The following is a 19925-nucleotide window of genomic DNA, read 5'->3' as shown; positions in this document are numbered from 1 at the left end:
TCAACTCCTTCTCACCTTGAGCTTCTGCACCCTGATAGAATAGAATATTAGCACTCAAAACGTTTTCAGGAATTTTTTTTTTTTAAAGATTTTATTTATTTGACACAGAGAGATAGCGAGAGCAGGAACACAAGCAGGGGGAGTGGGAGAGAGAGAAGCAGGCTTCCCGCGGAGCAGGGAGCCCGATGTGGGGCTCGATCCCAGGACCCTGGGATCATGACCTGAGCCGAAGGCAGACGCTTAACGACTGAGCCACCCAGGCGCCCTTCAGGAATTTTTTTAAAGGTTTTATTTATTTATTTGAGAGAAAAAGAGAGAGAACACAAGCAGGGGGGAGGGGCAGAGGGAGAAGCAGGCTCCCCACTGAGCAGGGAGCCCGATGTGGGGTTCCATCCCAGAACCCTGGGATCATGACCCAAGCCAAAGGCAGACGCTTCACCGACTGAGCCCCCCACGCGCCTCTACCCCTGCTTTCAGGAATTTTATAGTTTAAGCTCTTCAACTTAAAGCAGGGAGACAGAGTGAAAGAGAGGGTACAGGTTTGCTAAAATTCCTACACCAGTGTGTTAGGGCCTTAACCAGTGTCTGGTGCCCCCCCACCAAGGGCCTGTATACAACAGCAACACAGAAAGACTGTTACTTCGGTGGCTAATAGATTCAAACTGATTAACTGAAATCTAGCCTTTCAAAAGTAATTCAGAAACCAGAATTCTACCAGATTAACGGCTGGAAAACTCCATGGTATATAATCTTATACATTACCAAATGTGGCAGAAGACAAGGAACCCCAGAGCAGCAACATTTTAACAGAACTTTCACTTTTCATTCTCCTTTTGCCCAGAACGCTCCCTTCGCCCCAAGTTGCTCCTGGACAACTCAGGGTTCTAACTTAGGTATCTCCTCACCTGGAAGAAACTTCCCTGCAAGCCTACACTGGCAACTCCACACATACACCCAGCTCTACCTCTAGTGCATTAGTTGTAATAGAACTGTGCTAATTGTCGATTTACTTCTCCCACATCGGGTCATCATCTTTGGGAGGGCAGGAGAAAGGTCCTGTTGACTTCTGATTCGTTTATTTTTTTTTTTTTTAAGATTTTATTTATTTATTTAAGAGAAAGAGAGAAAGGGAACACGAGGGGGGAGGGGCAGAGGGTGAGAGAGAAACAGATTCCCCACTGAGCCGAAGACAGATGCTTCACCAACTGAGCCACCCAGGCGCCCCCGATTTCCCTGTTTCTAATGGCCTGCCCAGGACATAGCCAACACCCAGTCCACATTTGCTGAAGGCATAAATGAGTGGTACAGACACAGGATCCCGGCCACATCACTTTGTGCAATAAAACCGTGATTGCACCTCTGAATATATGTCGATAAACCCATACACAAAGCACCCTCTAAGTTGATGCAAGTAAAACCACAGTATCTGTGCTCACAAAGTTTGTGATCTTCAGTTTTAATAGATACAATAATCTTTATAGGAGCTGGTGATGTCACTGCAGGAATGAGATAATCTCAGGTAGTAAATCTCTCTTTACTAGCAATAACAAAGACAACGAGCTTGCTCTTAAATTTATTTGGCACCTACAGAACATACCTCACTGTACAGAGCATTAAGTTCAACTCTTAAAGCCTTTTTAATCCAGATACAAAAAGGATTTCATTGTCAGGCCCCTGACTTGTGATTTAGCACGATAAAAGGTCTGGGAACTTGGGGATGAAATGTTCCTTCTTCCAGAATTCTCTGATATGCCAGTTAAATCACTGATTCATATGTTGAAAAACTCCCATTTAAATCACCAAGGTTAAAGTCAGACACACAGAAAAGTCGCCTTCCTGTCTGGGTGAAGTTTTGAAACATATATTCATATACATTAACACAGGCCCAATGAGCTATCTGTAGCTTTAAAAATGTTTGCTAAATATTTAAGTTAAAATGTGCCGTTTTGGATGCATGCAAAAAAAAATGAGTAGCAAACGAGGTCCTATACACTGTGTGATTATTTCCCCTTACTACAGTGGACACAGATGATAACCACGAGAAATATTTCATAAAGAAAAGAAAACGGGTGGGGCACCTGGGTGGCTCGGTCGTTAAGCCTCTGCCTTCGGCTCGGGTCGTGATCCCAGGGTCCTGGGATCGATCCCCACGTCGGACTCCCTGCTCGGCAGGAAGCCTGCTTCTCCCTCTCCCACTCCCCCTGCTTGTGTTCCCTCCCTCGCTGTGTCTCTCTCTGTTAAATAAATAAAATCTTTAAAAAAAAAAAAAGAAAACGGAAGCAAGGATACATATCTACAACAAACATCAATGGACGAGCTGGAAATTGTACGAGGTTAAGATGTTCTTCCCTCATTTCCACAATCAGTGAAACAGAGGATTCCCAGATACTATAATAGGGCAAGGGAAAATCAGGAGCAAATGAAAAGTTAAAGAAAATGTATCTTAAATACCTGACACTGTGTTTAGCGTATCTGTTGAACATGGCACACAACAGCTGACTCTATACATGACTCAGTATCCTTGAAACACAAGAGTTCTCAGATCAACGGGCGGAAGATGGTGCTCACGATGGCCAAGGCCATGCAGTGAATTCTGCAGCCCCTCCTCCCACATGGCCACTGTGTTACACTTCACCTTGGCCGGCCCTCTCAATTACGTGCGTGGGGCAGGCATGAACCCATTAGTCTGTGCTTCCTCACTGTTGAAGGAGCAACGGCAAACTGGACAACTATGCCCATCCGTTTGCTCTTTGTCCAGAAGGAAGACACTGGGTCCAGTCCTACACTTGCCCACCATAGGAAACCTGAAAGCACCACTTAAAAAGCTGGTTTTCCCTCAACGACATGTCCCTTTCTAAGCATATTCTTTGGCTTTGTAAAATGGGCCAAAAACTTTTTTAATAGTCTAGTTAAGTGAACCAGGGTCACAAAAGGTACTTGGCAAAACAATAAAGTTGCATGGGGCAGGAGGCGCGGGGAAAAAGGAGATTCATTAAGAAGAGCAAAATCTGAAGCTCTTTGTAGGAGAATAAAATAAGAACACTGAACACCTTGTCCATTAATGGGATGCTTGACTTTGTTTAGAGGCTAAAGAAAAATAACATCTGGAAAGTGAACAAATATTTTTCACCGTTTTCCAGGATTTTGCCAAACATTAAATAACCTAAGCAATTTCTCAGACTTCTTATCTAAATGTAAATATTTTCTTTTGTCGTTAGTTATGTGTTTCTTCTAACTGGCCGGTGAAATGCTGTGTCATCAGAGTCCAGAGCGGGAAGGGGACAGGGTATGGCAGCCCGGCAAGATATGAGGGCGAGCCCCTGGATTACCAAGACACCTCTGGCACTATCTCTTGGGAGAATTAAGGAACAGTGGCTTCTAGTGCTAACTCCTTTCTAGACGTGAAGTTCCTAACACTTTTCAGGGCCAAGAGCACCACTTTCGAGTCTCTGACTGTAAGAACGAGTCAACAGGGGCGCCTGGTGGCTCAGTTGGTTGGGCGACTGCCTTCGGCTCAGGTCATGATCCTGGAGTCCCGGGATGGAGTCCCCACATCGGGCTCCCTGCTCAGTGGGGAGTCTGCTTCTCCCTCTGACCCTCTTCCCTCTCGTGCTCTCTGTCTCTCATTCTCTCTCTCAAATAGGGGCACCTGGGTGGCTCAGATGGTTAAGCGCCTGCCTTTGGCTCAGGTCATGATCTCCAGGTCTCTCTCTCAAATAAATAAATAAAATCTTTAAAAAAAAAAGAATGAGTCAATAAATACTGTTAGATTCACATAGTCCTACGAAATTTCCAACGCTTGATTCAAGCAGCGAAACAGGAATAAGCTCTTGTTACAAGAAAAGTGAAATGTGATTCTTCACCCAACTGCACACAAAAAGCATCCAGATGCGACAGAAACAGCAACCTTCGGGTTTATTCTCAATTCCCTAACCAAACTTCAGGGCTTCACAGGACCCGTTTTAACTCGATGGAACAATCAAAAGCAAGTGAAAACGGTCAGGGAGCCACACTTGGATCAGTGGAGACATAAAGTGGAGCTAGGTCAGATCTATTAGCCTCTACATGAACAGGCTCATTTGTTACTTTTTTCTTAGCATAGTAAGGTAAAAAAAGCATTTAGCGCCTCATTCTGGAGGGGAGGCGGGGCAGCCTGCCCGCTATGGAAGAAATACAGGTGGATGTGGTTCACAAGTTTTTAAGAGTCAGAATTAGTGAAGAGAAAGTTTAATTTGAAACTAGAAAAGGCTGATCTCCAGAGAGAGTCTCCTGTCTTAAGAAACAAATATGTAAAAATTTGCATGCTTTCAAAGGGAAAACTGCATCATTTAATGATTATCTTATATATTCTGGAATTCAAAGAGATGAGCCCAGAACTGAGCAAAAAATTAAATGAATCCCCATGAAAACCAATCACAAGTTCTGGATCTTAGTTCTTGGGTTGGACTCTGAAGTCCTGTCGGTAGGAATAGGGTTGACCAAGACTCCTCTGACCTCTCCTTCCCACCCCCCCAGACAGACGCCTTGTCCCTTCAACAGGCCAGCTATTTCTGCCACAGGCACTTTGCACTTGCTAACCCCCTGCTTGGAAATTTCTCCCCCTCACACAGAGGGCCAGCTTCTCCCCCTTCAGAGACCTTCCTAATTCTGCATGTGTGCACACAACACACACACCACACCCTCATGTAGTCATTACTCAAGACTCAACACCAGGGATTAGAGTTTTGTTTTGATTTTTAAGAGCTAGCTAGAGTTTCCTGCGGAAAGGAGAAACGTGAACGGAGCTCAGGAGTCTAATAAGAACAAGAGGGAAACCTACACACATGACCACATAAATTCCTAAGGGAAAGGCAAGGGAAAGCCTTGCCTACCCACTCCCCACAAAAAAAGTGAAAGCTAGGTTAAGTGCTCTCATCTCGGATCAGCAAGATCATACTAAATTTAACTGCCATCTCAAGGATTCATTGTGGACTTACTTTATACAACCAATATAAAAATACTATGTAAAATATTTAATATAAAACATGTATTTTACCAATGGGAAGCATAAATGTACAAAAACCAGTTAAGCAAGCAAGGGTGAGTTTTCTGCAAATGGAGAAATAGAAATAAATCAAGAATGTAGACTTTTAATGATTTAATAACAAAGTGAAGATAAGAGGATTATGGAGATACAAGTATTTCTGATATCCGGCAGGACCAACCCTATTGTAAGCAATCACGCTTATTATCCTGTATAAGTACACATTCCTATTTAGGGCCTGGGGATAAATCTAATCATGGGAAGCTGAATAAGCATTTTATTCTTCCAAAATATTCCATATTATTATTTATAGGTGAACCCAAGTGCAGTCAGGACCTGCTCATACAGCACTTAATGAGGTAGATTCCTCCTGTATACGAATGGTTTCTTAGCACTTCCAATTAGGGACACACAGAAGTGCACAAACCCCTTAAGACAGGTCGGCCATCTATCCAAATTACATAGAGAAAGGGTTCCAGCCTGGCTCAAAGCTAACAAGCTGTGTCTCCATTACCTCTGTAGAGGTCAAGTCTGCCCCTAGGCTAATACCAGTATTCTTCAAACAGAATCTCAGAGACCTAGAGGTTTAGCCTTATTCCTTAGGCACCTCTTGGAGGCTTGGACACCCCTTTCAAATAGAGCAGCTCTAACTTTATGCTTGCACTTAAAAAAATCATAATTTACTGTGTGCCAGTCACCATGCTACCTTTATCCATTTTATATACTTAGACTGAAGAAAAGGTCTCTCTGCCCACGTGAAGTCTAAAGCTAATTTGTGGCATTCTCCCACTGATAACATCCCATGATGGCTGCTCTATGATTCGTCTACGGGACAAGCAGAGGGGAAGCACACAGGGGAGACAGCCCTGGGAAACGGGATCCGGCTTCCAGACTGGCCCAGAGAGACTGATGGGTCTTCAGGGAAGAGAGAAACCACTCCAAGAGTGGGCTCTCTTATCATTTCCTGGGGCTGGCTAGGTTTTCTTTGTAAGAGTCACACATTCCAAACATGGAACTCTTTTGCAACAGTGGTAAACTCTCTAAAGACTTTTAACACGTCTTGGAATCAGTGCTCAGCTTGATTTATTACAAGAACAAACACAAGAAATTATATCTGATGTGGACGAGTCTGGACCAGTTAAATAGTCACAAATACCATGGTGCAAAAGTTATAGGCACCATTCATGTACAGGCCAGCTAACTTTGCTAAGTTCTATGGCCTCAAACTTCACTCAGGAGCCCAGGTGGCCATTTCAGACATTTCTACCCCTGGTATTCACATAATCTGTGGGCATGGGTGGGGTGGGTGGGAGATGTCCAAAGGGCCAGTACAACCCGTACCAAATTTGGAGAGTACATGTTCCAAGATTGCACAGTGGCAACATTTATCTACAAACAGACTATTCTGGTAACAACCCAGGATTTGCAAAATATTAAATGCCGAAGTAAAGACAATTTTCTGAATTTATTGATAAATTAGCCCCTTACTTTCTTACCTATCTAGGGCTTAGTTTCTCATCCCAGGGCTCTAGGATTGGGAACAGGAAAATAAAATGCAAATTGAGTCATTTAAAGTGCTTGCGCTTTATATCTAATAAATGATGAAATAGTAACAGAAACTAAAACTTACTGAACACACTCTGTGCCAGGCACCATTGAGTGCCTTATACATATTAGCTCATCTAATTCCAGCCACTGTCTACAAAAGTTTCATTTATTCCTTGAGCAAATGTTTACTGCCTGCCTCCCATGTTCAGGGTAGGGTTCTGGGTGCACAAGGACACCTCGATGAAGAAACGAGATCAAAGTCCCTGCATTCAGGGATAAAGGAAACTAAGGCATAGAAAATTTTGCCCAAGGTCACGAAGCTGGTAGCTGGGATTCAAATCCAGACCATGTGGCTCCAGAATTCTTGCTCTGTTAACAACTACATTTTTCTGTTGAAGCCATTTATCCACCTAGAAGCACAAAGCCTCAAAGAGGGCTCCAGAATCACAGAAATCAGACACTAAGAGGGGCATGTTGTGCATTGTCTAGTCCAAGTATCATGTATGCCACATCTACCCACTGCCAAACCTGTAGAAAGTATCTCTAAAATCCAACATTTTTTTCCTCTGAGCTCAGGTGCGGCCCCAGAATCCTTAACACAGTTTTCCAAGTAGCCACTGCTGGCCCTCCGAACCAGGTCCTCATTATATAATTATGTGATTTCTTGAGTGGCTAAGATCTTACCCAAAGGTACAAGGCAAGTGACTGGCTGCGGCAAGTTCAGAAATACGTCCACTGACTCTTATCTCCACTCTTTACCAACCCATTTATATCAGGAACACTTGCCCACATAGTGTTTTGCACATAGATTTCCCAATGGACCATATGGAGGATCATATATATTCCAGACACAATAAGAGCACTCATTAAAAAAGCAAAACAAACGATTTTACAGTTTTCCACCTCTAATCCATCAGCAAAACTTACTCAATGTCATGGATTCTCACTCAAGTTTAAAAAAACAACCAAGAGGTAACCAAGTAAGTCTTTAAGCTAGAGTCTGTAATGTATCAATTTACAGGGTGTGTGTGTGTGTGTGTGTGTGTGTGTGTGTGTGTGTATATATATATATATATATGTATATGTATATTTAAATTTCCAGTTTGGGAAGCTTAAAACACCCATCCATCCCCCACTCCCCAACCTCCATCCATCCATCTACTTTTTTGTGTGTAGGACTTTAACGATAGTTTCAGTGAAAAAAAAATCAGGTACAGAGAACTCATAAACCCATGGATTTTAATCATCATGCAACTGAAAGGAGTCAGGGAAAGCTTGGTTTGAGTTCTGCTAACAGCAAAGCCCAGCAGACATGAGAATTCCAGAGGTTGCCATATGGGAAATGATGGGGGCCAATCCAGTTTGGAGTCCAATGGCTCAAGTAATTAGGGAGTTGGAAGGGCTTTGTGGTTTGAATACTCAACGACTAGGGTCATTGGGCACTGGCTCTACTTCTGCTAAAGTACTGACAGATTTCTTGGCCTGAGTAAAGCCCTATCAGTTTTCTGGGCAACGACTCACACAGAGTTTAATTACTGAATGATTCACAAGTAACTGCTGGACAACTGCACTGGTCTAAATTAAGCTTCTTAATAGTGAGTGAATCTGTCTGGCATTATTCCAAGTAATTTTTTTTTAAGAGCTAGAAATCCTTTAGGTTAAAACATATAAATACATACATGTGATCTAGTGATTGTAACTCTACCTCTTAAAAAAGCATACAGATACAGGGGTGCCTGGGTGACTCATATAAGCAACTGCCTTCAGCTCAGGTCATGATCTCAGGGTCCTGGGATTGAGTCTGCATCAGTCTCCCTGCTCAGCGGGAAGTCTGCTTCTCCCTCTGCCCCTCCTCCCTGCTTGTGCTCTCTCTCTCTCTCAAATAAATAAATAAAAATCTTTAAAAAAAGAAAAAAAAACATACAGATATGGAATCAAAAGCTAGATTTTCTGATGGTAGTGCGAAGAAATCTGATTATTAGAAAACACCGCAGATCATTCAGAAAGGACAAGGGACTGAGCTTAAGCATTAGATAAATGGCCAGAAAATCCAGCTGGCAACGAGAACGAAAAAGGAAAGAGGAGCTGTTCCTACTGTGAAGAGCTGGGCTCATCCAGGCTGGAGGGTCGAAAGCAGTTCTTGCAATTAGTGATGGCGACGGGGCAAGTGGTTTCTTTGCAAAAAGTATATTATGACTACCTTCATTGAATTTCATGAGCATTAAAAAAAAGAGAAGAAAAATTCTCCGTTGTGACTAAGCTTCATTCAACAAATTTTTTTTTTTTTTAAGATTTTATTTTATTTGACAGAGAGAGTGCGTGCACAAGCAGGGGAATGGCAGGCAGAGGGAGAGGGAGAAGCGGGCTTCCCACCAAGCTGGGAGCCTGATGCGGGGCTTGATCCCAGGACCATCATGACCTGAGCCGAAGGCAGATGCTTAACAGACTGAGCCACACAGGTGCCCCAAATTCTTTTTCTATTTTTTTTTAAGAATTTATTTATTTGAGACAGAGAGAGAGGGGGCACGTGGGGAGAGAGGGAGTAGACTCCTCACTGAGGGCGGAGCCTGACACGGGGCTCAATCCCAGGATCCTGAGATCATGACCCGAGCTGAAGGCAGTTGCTTATATGAGCCACCCAGGCGCCCCTCATTCAACAAATTCTTACCGAGCAACTGCTATGCAGTCCCTGGTGTGCTAATGTATTTTTATAGCAAAAGAGTGCAGTTACATGACATCAGAGCTAAACTTCCTAGATGTGAAAACAAACTTTGTTTTAACTCCTGATTTAACCCAAATACAATCAAATCACTAAAACTGAATCATGCCACGAATAAGTTATAAGATCTGTTCTTAGAGTATTTTCTATAAATAAGTTATCTACCCACACTCAGAAACCTGAGCTCAGCTTACCTTGCTGGCTTATTTATAATGAACCCAGTGGACACTGGTTTCCGTTAAGATTTTGCCTAGCAAGCAATAAAGGTGCATGTGGAAGAGTTTCCAAGTTTTATAAGGAAAAAGTGCAATACAACTATGCAAAAATATTCCCTTTTAAAGGCCAACTACTTCCAAATGATGAAAGATTCAAAAATTATTCATGCCATTGAAGGGGAAAAAAACCAAACAAAATACCCCAATGATGCTTTGCCAATTCTGAGTGCCCAAAGCCCATTGGCGGGCTGAGCTCAGATCTAGAATGCGGAGGGAGGACCCACCTGCTGTCTGTTGTTGGGCATGTAGGGCAGCATGGTGGACACATGGAACATGACTTCATAGTCTTTGTATGTGGTGTAGAGGGAGTGAGTTCCTGTAGAATCAGCTGAAAACAGAGGTGGAGGATAAAAACAAGTCAGGCAACCGCAAAAGTTAGCAACATGACACTTACAAGGTCGTTCTTCCAAAGGCAATTCATTCACCGACAACAGACCACCCAACTACCAACCACCAGGATGTCTTGGCGGCCACTCTGCTCTCTTGCCACACACTCTTCCTGCCAATTTCCAACCCACGTCTGTGGCCTGAATGCTCAGGGGTCTCCTCATCTGCTCTCACCCCTGTGCCTCCCCCCTGCCCTTTCCCCAACACGCTAGCATTCACAATACTGACTTCGAGGACCCGCCATGGATGGGGCAGAGCACAGGTGAGCGGAGGACGCCAGGAGCTGGAGGTGCAGCTGGGGGCAGGTGTGGGTGCCGTTATTTGAGGGGTACGAGCTAACTAACAGCTCTCCTTGCCCCGTTCTGTGTGTGTGGGTTTACGGTGGATTCTGAAGTGATTCTTGGGCACCTGATCGTCCAGAACTCAACACCACGACATAGGACTGACTTAACATGGAAATGAGAACAAAAAATGTTCAAGATTTCTTTCCCTGAATGATGTAATTAATTTTCTTCCCTTTGCAGCAGGCAATGCAATGGTACAGTCAGATGATTAACACGGTGGAGAATGAAAGTGATCTCTTACTGTATATTATGTGCTGACACATGTTTAAAACTATGACATCTGAACCCCTCTTAATCATACAGCTATTCACCTCTGAAAAGCAGAATGATTCTTTGCAAATTCAAAATCCATCTGTATTATCAACAGATTACCACAGACTGAGAGTTTCAGGCACCTGAATCAACACACTTACATAATAATCTTAGGGTGGAGTTTTGAACCACTTTGCACATGGAATAAGACAAAAAGATACATAGTAAGATGTAAACAGAATTCAGGATCGCGTTTCTAGATCTTTGACCAACACATAAGTTGATTTATCTACTTTTTAAACAAGAAAAAATGCTATTCTAAGGTCATTTAAAACAAAGTTTACTCCATTGTGTTTTTGGGGAAACTCTAAGTAATCATCTGGAGTTAACTTCTTTTTTTTTTTTTTTGAAGTAGGCTCCACGCCCAGCATGGTATGTGGGGCTTGAACTCACAACCCTGAGATCAAGACCTGAGCTGAGCTTAAGAGTCGGACACTTAATTGACTGAGCCACCCAAACGCCCCTCATTTTTTAAATCTAAATATTTTAATCTTACTTTAAAAACATTACAACATTTAGCCTTCATGGGCCTTTATTATTTTCTTTCTGAATCCTGCACTTTTTCTTTTTGAATAATCATTCTAAATCAGAAATGGTCCTGAATGGGGTGCCTGGGTGGCTCAGTCGGTTAAGCATCTGCCTTCCGGCTCAGGTCATGATCCCAGGGTCCTGGGATCGAGTCCCACATCAGGCTCCCTGTTCGGTGGGAAGCCTGCTTCTTCCTCTCCCACTCCCCCTGCTTGTGTTCCTGCTCTCATTATCTCTCTCTCTGTCAAATAAATAAATAAAATCTTAAAAAAAAAAAAACGGTCCTGAAAATTTTCTAGAAAAAAAATCACATCCAGTTTTGCAGATTCTGAAAAGGTATTCATAGCAGACAATTTAATCAAAAAGGGAAGTACTTAAAATGTTTACATACAGATATTGACAAATTAACTTGTAGATGGTAAGAGAGGATACTCATCCAATAAGCTGTATATTAACCAGTCCCCAAACAAAGCAATTATCTCTTTTAACTATATATTAAGTACACATTTGTTATTTTTTGAAGGACTTCTTGGAAAGTAATATTCCATTTCAACTGTCTTGGCTGAAGACAGAGAGCGTGGCTTTGAAAGTGAGCAAGCACGGTCATAAGGGAATGATGATCGTCTTCTTCCCTGAAGAACTGACTCGTTAATAACAACACGAAGGTCAGGGGCTGAAATAACCCAGAACATTCAACAATTCTCATCATAACACCCTGCTATTTGGATGGTTAGAATTCAGTGAGAGAAGTCCTTATAGAGATAGCTAATAGTCGAGTCAACAGCTTTCAGTTTCAGGAAATTGCGATGAAAGAAGAAAGATGCGTTTTGTGGGGGAAAACACTTTTTCCTAAAGATTTTATTTATTTATTTGAGAGGGAGATGGACAGCACACAAGCAGGGGGAGCGGCAGAAGGAGATGGAGAAGTAGACTCCCCGATGAGCAAGGAGCCCGATGCGGGGCTCCATCCCAGGACCCTGAGATCATGACCTGAGCTGAAGGCAGACACTTAACCAACTGAGTCACCAAGGCGCCCCTGTGGGGAGAAAACACTTTAAAAAATGCGATCATAATTTGTCTATCCCAAATAGTACTACAAGATGGATTTCTGAAATTAAATATTCTGAAAGTTTTCATCTCAAATGTCAGTATGGTAATTGAAAAGGTGAACTGACCAACTTGCTTAAGGGTCTGCTGCAAATATTTCTATCGGAAAAGAGATATAGGCCATCATGGAAGTCCCCAGTTTGGTCACCTCTGCGTGCAGACCCAAGAGAGGCTGTGCACAGCCTGGGGTCTATAACTCCAGGGGAGTTTGCCAAGAAAAAGGAAGCAAAATCAGAAAAGGTCTCATATGTGGAGACTCAGAGTTGGTGTCACAAATTATTCCCTAATCTTTACAGATCTGAGGCAAGAGCAATATGCATCTGATGTAATAGTCAACCTCCAACCTTGGCATGTGTGCAGGACACACAGGGGCCCAACTATGAGGTAACAGCGTCTCCAGATTGGATAAGCTATGTTCTACACGCAACTTTCAAAAACACATTGAAAAAACCAGATCTGACTGCCAGGCACACAAAGACCTGGCCCCACCCTGATGTAGGCAAGTTGTCGATGAGGGTCCCGAGTTGAAGGACACTGGGGGCGTGGAGCCACGGGACCTCAGACGGCCTCACACAGACATTCCCATGGGGAAAAAGGTCCCACTTCACCACTCCTACTAGGAGTGGGTTCCTCCAACTGCAGTATCTATCTGCTCCCCTTTGATTAAAAGAGTACGCAGCTAATCGCTTGATAATAACGAGAATTTCCCAAAATGCACAAAATTACTCTGCCTGGAATATTTGAGACGCTGATAGCCATGAAATCTAACAGCACAAAGACAAAGATAAAATATTCAGAATTTATGAGGACCAGAAGGAACGGGATCCTCCAGATGAAGGTACAACAGAAATCTGCACACCATGGGATGGTGCTGAGTCTGTGTTTTAAATTGGCACCTTAGAGCTAGTGTGTGCCCCGCTCAGGGGGACCTGAGTAAGGTCACTGGAAAACAGGATGCATCAGCTTTTAACCACTGCTTCAATTCCCCAGTTAACACCGTGAAACCAGAGATGAACAGAATGAGCCAGAGAACATGGTGTGAGCGAATGTGCTAATATTTTGCCTTTTAGAAAAGAATGCAGCGCTTGTCCTTGGTATATCGGAACAAGGGTACGAGAGAAGAGGTGAGGCTAAAAGAAAGAAGGAAATATTAGAAGATTCTTCACGAAACACTGGGGAATCTCTCTGCTGGTGTTACAGAAAAGGAATTGACCTTTTGAGCTTCCGCGAAACACAGATCTCTTGAGAAATGTGCTTCCTTTGCTCATCTGAGGAAATCTCAACCCTACCCCAAATAAGCTTGGTTAGGCTGCTGTCGGGGTCAAGAACGGGAGGGCACATGATGGCTCACTTAGATTTATGCAGTGTGCCTACCTTAGGAGAACTAAATTTGGGCGCACACACAAATAGGAAGCTTACTTTTATTGTCTAGCTGAGCTCGGTATTTGGTAAATCCTTTCAGCCGGACTCGCTGGCCCAGAAGATCAAGGAATTCTTCAAAAGCTGGTCCCGCTGTCTCATTGTTATACATCTCCTCCTCGGTGCTCTGGCCTGCTTTGCAATAAAGGATCCCGATCTTGTGCTGAAAGCTCAGCTGAAATGGGGGAGAAAGAGAATTACTTGGCAAAGAGTATCAGACAAGCTAACTTCCAGTAAAATGAAAACAGTAAGCATGCCAGGACAATTCCCATAAGCAAATAACCAAAAGAGGAAGCAATTGTCATTGCGCGAAACGCTACAGATATCTAACAAACTCAGAAACCCCCAAATACAGCTGGAGAAATGGCAGAAACCCTACGAAAGAGAATGGATGGCCATAGCCGTGTGGGATCGACTGCGCTTCCAGGATGGGCAGACAGCCTCAGGTATCTGCTTAAAAATACAACCGTGGAAGTACCTAATCTTACACCCTCCGTGCAGGAAGGAGCATCATCTTCCAAGTCAGAAGGAAAAACAAAGCCACCAACCTAAAGTTTTTTTCCCCTCTCTGGTTCCTGACGCTTTTGTTGTTGTTGTTCTTTGAACATTCATGAAAACATGAAAAACCGTAATGAACGAACAAATCAAATGAAGGTCCGGTAAGGAAGGAATCCCAGTGGGAACTGTAATATATGTATATAAATAGAACAATGTTTTGTGTCCATGAAAGTAACTTGGGACTATAAAATTACAGTCATCTCTGTATTTTTTTTTAAGATTTTATTTATTTATTCGACAGAGACACAGTGAGAGCAGGAACACAAGCAGGGGGAGTGGGAGAGGGAGAAGCAGGCTTCCCGCCAAGGAGGGAGCCCGATGTGGGACTCGATTCCAGGACCCCGGGACCATGACCTGAGCCGAAGGCAGACGCTTAACGACTGAGCCACCCAGGCGCCCTCATCTCTGTATTTTTGACAATCTTGCAAAGAAACCATCTGCTAAATATACAACAGACCATAAAGAATTTTAAGAACCGCTGAAGAGTTCCTGCTGTAATTCTAACTCACAATTAATCTCTTATCACGCTGGAAGCCACAGGACTGCTTCCTCCCGAGGCCGGAGAGACACCGGATCCAGTTGCACAGCTTTCTTCCTGTATCCGAAGAGAAACTACTTCTCACTCGTGAAATCAGAGCATTCAGTCTACTACCAAGCAATCTGAGCCTCAAAACCCGACAGATTATCAGACATCACCGATTTCCTAAAGGCATCTGCCCATAACACCGTTAGCTTTCATTATCAAGCCATAAAATCGAGCCTTTAATCAAAATTCATAGTTGACTACCAGTAAAATAAGGCAAAACGATATTCATGTCCCTTGAGCGGCAGAATGATAAAAACACGTTACCCAGTGACAACATACAATCCAAGAAAGGTAGGAAGCCACCTGCCGGGGTGATCTAGGTAGATGGTAGGAAGCACCTCATTGCACACTGGGATACCTTTAGAGTTGAACAGAGAGTCAACCACCACTACATTCCGAATGTAGGCGACCCAGACTAAGTGCTACGGGGGGGGGGGGGGGGGGGGGTTGGGGGAGGATATAAAAGAAAGCATCGTCCGCTCACGATCTGACTGAATGAGCTAACTATGGCGATGGCCCCCATGGCATGGTGGACAGCCCACAGGCCTGGGCTCCTGTCAGCGCCTAAGACCCTCAACTGCACAGTGAAGACAATGATCCGTGCTCTAAGTGTTGGGATAGATGCTGTGCGCAAGCTACTTAATAGCTAGTATGACGAATTTTATTGAGCTAGTTCTTTAGGAGGGTCAGGTAGAGAAAACATTTTCATTCATCCAGAGACTGAGGAATAAATGTTTCTGATCAACTCAACTCTCCAAAAAAATGAGATACTGTATTTTCTGCAAATAGGCCATCAACTAGAAAAAATATGAAGCGTAATAAAAATGCCTTCTATTACTTCATTATAAACACTTACTGTTCCTGAGTGACTCAGAAGACATTTCAGGATGCTAGAGCCACTCGGGAAACACAGGACTAGCAATTATCACCACAGATGTCAGCGATCTCAGTGACTGTCGGGATCCATACGCAACCTCTAACGAGGCCTTCCCATCTAGATATCATGGTAGCTTGGCGACTGTTTGGCCATTAGAAGAAGATTTCAACTCTCTCCCGTTATTGGGCCCTAGCCTTAATGAGAGTCCACCAGAGATGCGCTAAGCAGCGCTAGCACGTGTAACCCCAAGGTCCCACGGGCCTGAATGCCCGTGGATCCCGGCACCCGCTGCCTCCCCTGCACCCACGGACTGCCACGCTGTCATCCGCATCCTTGGAGCTCAATCCCGTTTGTCCTCTGCTCCGCCACCTGCTGCTCACAACAGGCACTGCTCTGCCAGTACCACACGTCAACACCATCTGGCCACCTCGTCTTGGGCCACCGGGTCCTCCAACGCTCCCTGGCCGCTCCTGCAGCCTGGCCCAGTCCGCCCTGGCATCTCCAGTGGGAAACCCCTTTCTCTTCTCACATCCGCCGCCACGGGAGGAGGCCCGTAGCAAAGCTGTACGGGGCCCCACGGTTTGGGCTAGTGTGGCCTCATGCCCGTCAAGCAGAGTGCTCACCAGACCGGCACAATTTCTCCATGTGATTCCTGAGTCTTCTGGACTCTCGTTCAGGCAAAGGTCAAACACCCAGAGAGAACTGGACTCCCCCGGGCCTGCTCTGCTGGCTACGGTGCTGTCCACTTCACACCCTTCTTCCCAGCCATCAGACAAACCAGCCAGAGTCTGGGCCCTGACTGTGAACAGGATCTGCGTTCCCTCCCAGAGTCCCCTGGGCCCATGAAAATTAGGGGATGTGGCTCCAACAGATTTCAAAGCCCCCAAGTGTTCCTAACAGCCATCAGAGCTCTGGTACGGTGAAAATGTCCTGTAGCACGCGTACAGCCTGGCACGGGTATCACACACGTTTACTGTGAGGAGGCCACGAAATGGAACCATCTCTAGGATCTTAGAACAAGCAGTTGGGATTTGCTTGCTATGATGGCGGCCATTCCGCTAAAGCCGTAACAGAATGAAACACTGGGAAGAGACTTCTCTGACTTAAATCTCTTACAAACATCACGAAAACAACCGGAATGTAATATCAACCATCACTCCTCCCGCGCTGCATCACAAAGCTGGCAGCACACCCTGCAGTTAACTGGGGCACAAAACAAAGGGGAGACCCCAGCACCCAAGCACTAAAATTCCCAATTCTCTCAGAACAGGGTTTGTATCCAAGCTCTCCAGACCTGGGGCCGCCCCCTAATCCCTCACCCTTCCCCCTGACCTTGATTTAACTGTTCTGAGCTACAGCCAGTCCCACAGTCGTGGGAGGGGAGCTCAGAAGGCTCTCGGGCATCAGTACTGTCAGAAACCAGAAATACCTGCTTGTCGAAACTGCAAACCGCATCAGTGCTGAGAGCTGAACATACAGACAGGCTGCACAGACAGAGGACCCAGCACAAGAGGCTCTCCTTGGCTTCCTGGGACAGGATGACCATTGACTTGCTCCATTCCCAAGGGCAGAAGCCTTGTCCTCATTAACAAGGAAATTTAAATTTAAACGAAGGTGACAAAAACAACAAAGCCTCAGAAATGCCTTGCAAATAAACTGGAGTGGGTACGGAAGCCCTTCTTTCTAGTGCTTTCTCTTGACTAGGTCAGCTTCTGGCAAGCACACAGTCTTACTTATTTAGATCATCTCTTTAGACCCCTGTGACTTCACCAGAAGCAAGCCTGGTATGCAAGTAAACATATGTATCTAGGGTGAGGGAGACAAGAGGAAAGCTGACTGGAGAACAAATTAATCATTCTGCCGAAGATGCCATGATATTCTCAAAGAGCGAGTGGCCGTAATTTATCTGATTTTTTTTTTTTTACGTCAACCTATATAATTGTATAGAGTCATCTGACATATAAATTAAGAGAGTCTTTTAAAATAGGAAAAATGGGATTTGAGAGGTTGAGAGGTGAATTTATGTAGATAAAGTAACAAAAGTTTCAGAGTCTCACTTAGTAATTACTTCCCTTGTCATTCTCCATCGAGGTGAGTCTTTCTGCTCAAAACATCTTCATGAACTTAAAGAACGGGGCACATGACCTGAACATCTACTGAATGAAGTTCTCGCTACAAACCTATGTCCTGAAGGCAGCAGATGCACTTAATTAAGTGACTGGGCTGAACCTGGGCAGTTACAGACCCCAAGGAAGCAGCACACGACAATATATCCTTTCCGTATTCTTTCAAGATTAAAACCCCCTAAGAACAGTACCGGAAAACTGGCTCATCCCATTCCTGGGCAGATTTACTATTAAGAAGGTGAATCCAAAGAACACTACCTGGAATAAACTCTCAAACACTCTCAAAGGTTAGTGGCAACTTTTTTTTTTTTTAAAGATTTTATTTATTTATTTGACAGAGAGAAGACAGTGAGAGCAGGAACAAAAGCAGGGGGAGTGGGAGAGGGAGAAGCAGGCTCCCCGCGGAGCAGGGAGCCCGATGAGGGGCTTGATCCCAGGACCCTGGGACCATGACCTGAGCCAAAGGCAGACGCTTAACGACTGAGCCACCCAGGCGCCTGGTTAGTGGCAACTTTTAAGGATCCTTTAAAAAGTAGGATGTTAAAAAAAGCCATCCATTCTCTCTTCAGGATGAAAATAAATAGTATCTCTTCCTCATGTAATATGGGAATCAGACACCATCAAGAGGTATGGGTAAGTGACAAGACCACACTGTACACCATTAGGAAAATATACCAAAGTCAAACAAATACAATTGCCAAAGAAAAACCACACAAAATTCAGCTAGAGCATCGGTTTGCTTAAAAGCAGAACCCGATTTTCATAGCGCTAATCTTGACATCAGACTATAAAAAGGTGTTCATTTAAAAGCACTTAAACTCTTCCTTTAAAAAAAAAAAAAAAAATTGCCTGGCATAGCTTCTGGACCTGTTCTGCTCAACAGACCGCCCAAGTACTTGCTTCGTTTCGTGAGGAGATGGTCAATGGTAACTGCCGTGATGTCTCTCAGGGCCCTGAGGACTTTGGGATTCAGGCCCGTGGACGAGGGGCCATCTGTGGGATTTTCTAAAGCAGCTTGAGGGGACCAGATACCTCATTCACCATGCTGAACAGCAAGTACAGTGATAGGTTTTAAAGGGGAACCACATACGCTAGCAACCTAAAGGGACAGAGCACATTCTCCCATGACCGGAAATAAATAGGGCAATAAGATATGAAAATAAGTGCTGTTCTTCTCATCAAGCCTGCTTGCACCTGGAGTATCTGGACCAACACCAACACGTCCTTCCTATCTGTCCCTGGTAACGCGTTTTCCTCACCTGCCGCACGGACATCTCGTACATTCCACACACTTTACCAGTCACGATCGTGGTCCAACTATCCTGGGTGTCACACAGTTTTTTACAAGTCAACTGCTCTAGGGGAGAGTTTTGGTTTGGTTTAGCTGTTGTTTTTAATGTCAGCCTTCCTTCTTGAGACAGACTGATCTCAGGCTTATTCACTCTGAATGTTACAGCGCCCACTTCCTTTGGCTAATCACGCAGTGTTAATTTCTTAGACAAATTACTATTTCATCACTTTTAGAATTCCAGCCATCTGAATATCAAATATGCCATCAAACTACCACACTGGTGTTACTGGGTCAACCGGAAATACCTATTCTCTTTTAAAACAGGCAAAGGAATTTTCCTTAGAAAATTCTGGAAATATACATTACTATGATCTTCTTTTTAGGTTTTAAAGCATGCATGTAAAAACAAATTCGCTCATTTGAAATAAGTTACATACACGGGGGTGCCAACCTCTTAGTTTCCCACTATGAGTTATCTCATATCGGACGCTTAAAAGACCTCTTTCCATCGGCTGGGTCACGTCCCTAACCTGATCATCATTACTTCTCTCCTAGATGATGTCAACAGTCCTTAATTGAACTCCAGGCCATCATCAGTCTTTATCTTCACCAGCCTGTCTCATTCCCTTGCAGCAGGATAAGCCTTCTAGAATATAGCTCTGATCATGTCTCGTCCTCCCAAAAAGCTTCAGTGGTTCCCTACTGCCTCCTGAATCAGGTGCAAACTCCTTAGCCTAGCTTTCAAGGTCCTATGTGCTCTAGCTTCAACATGCCTTTTTTTTTTCTTTAAACTACAACCTCCTAAGATGTGCCCTTGTCTTATAA

At 44.1% G+C, this 19925-nt stretch overlaps 1 protein-coding gene across 11 annotated transcripts in view; it reads right to left on the bottom strand.

Annotated features, from left to right (window-relative positions):
* The window catches only part of SIPA1L2 (signal induced proliferation associated 1 like 2), a 216297-nt gene that overhangs the window by 65841 nt on the left and 130531 nt on the right, over positions 1-19925 (bottom strand). For all 11 annotated transcript variants that reach the window (XM_027595907.2, XM_027595918.2, XM_027595915.2 and 8 more), the window contains 2 exons: positions 13663-13837; positions 9790-9893 (listed from right to left, as the gene is read on the bottom strand). In XM_027595907.2, coding sequence (XP_027451708.1) covers positions 9790-9893; positions 13663-13837 — 279 coding nt within the window. The remainder of the gene's footprint in view (positions 1-9789; positions 9894-13662; positions 13838-19925) is intronic.

Source organism: Zalophus californianus, chromosome 15 (assembly GCF_009762305.2).
Source record: "Zalophus californianus isolate mZalCal1 chromosome 15, mZalCal1.pri.v2, whole genome shotgun sequence".
Taxonomy (NCBI): domain Eukaryota; kingdom Metazoa; phylum Chordata; class Mammalia; order Carnivora; family Otariidae; genus Zalophus; species Zalophus californianus.
This window is presented reverse-complemented; position numbering and strand designations above follow the sequence as displayed.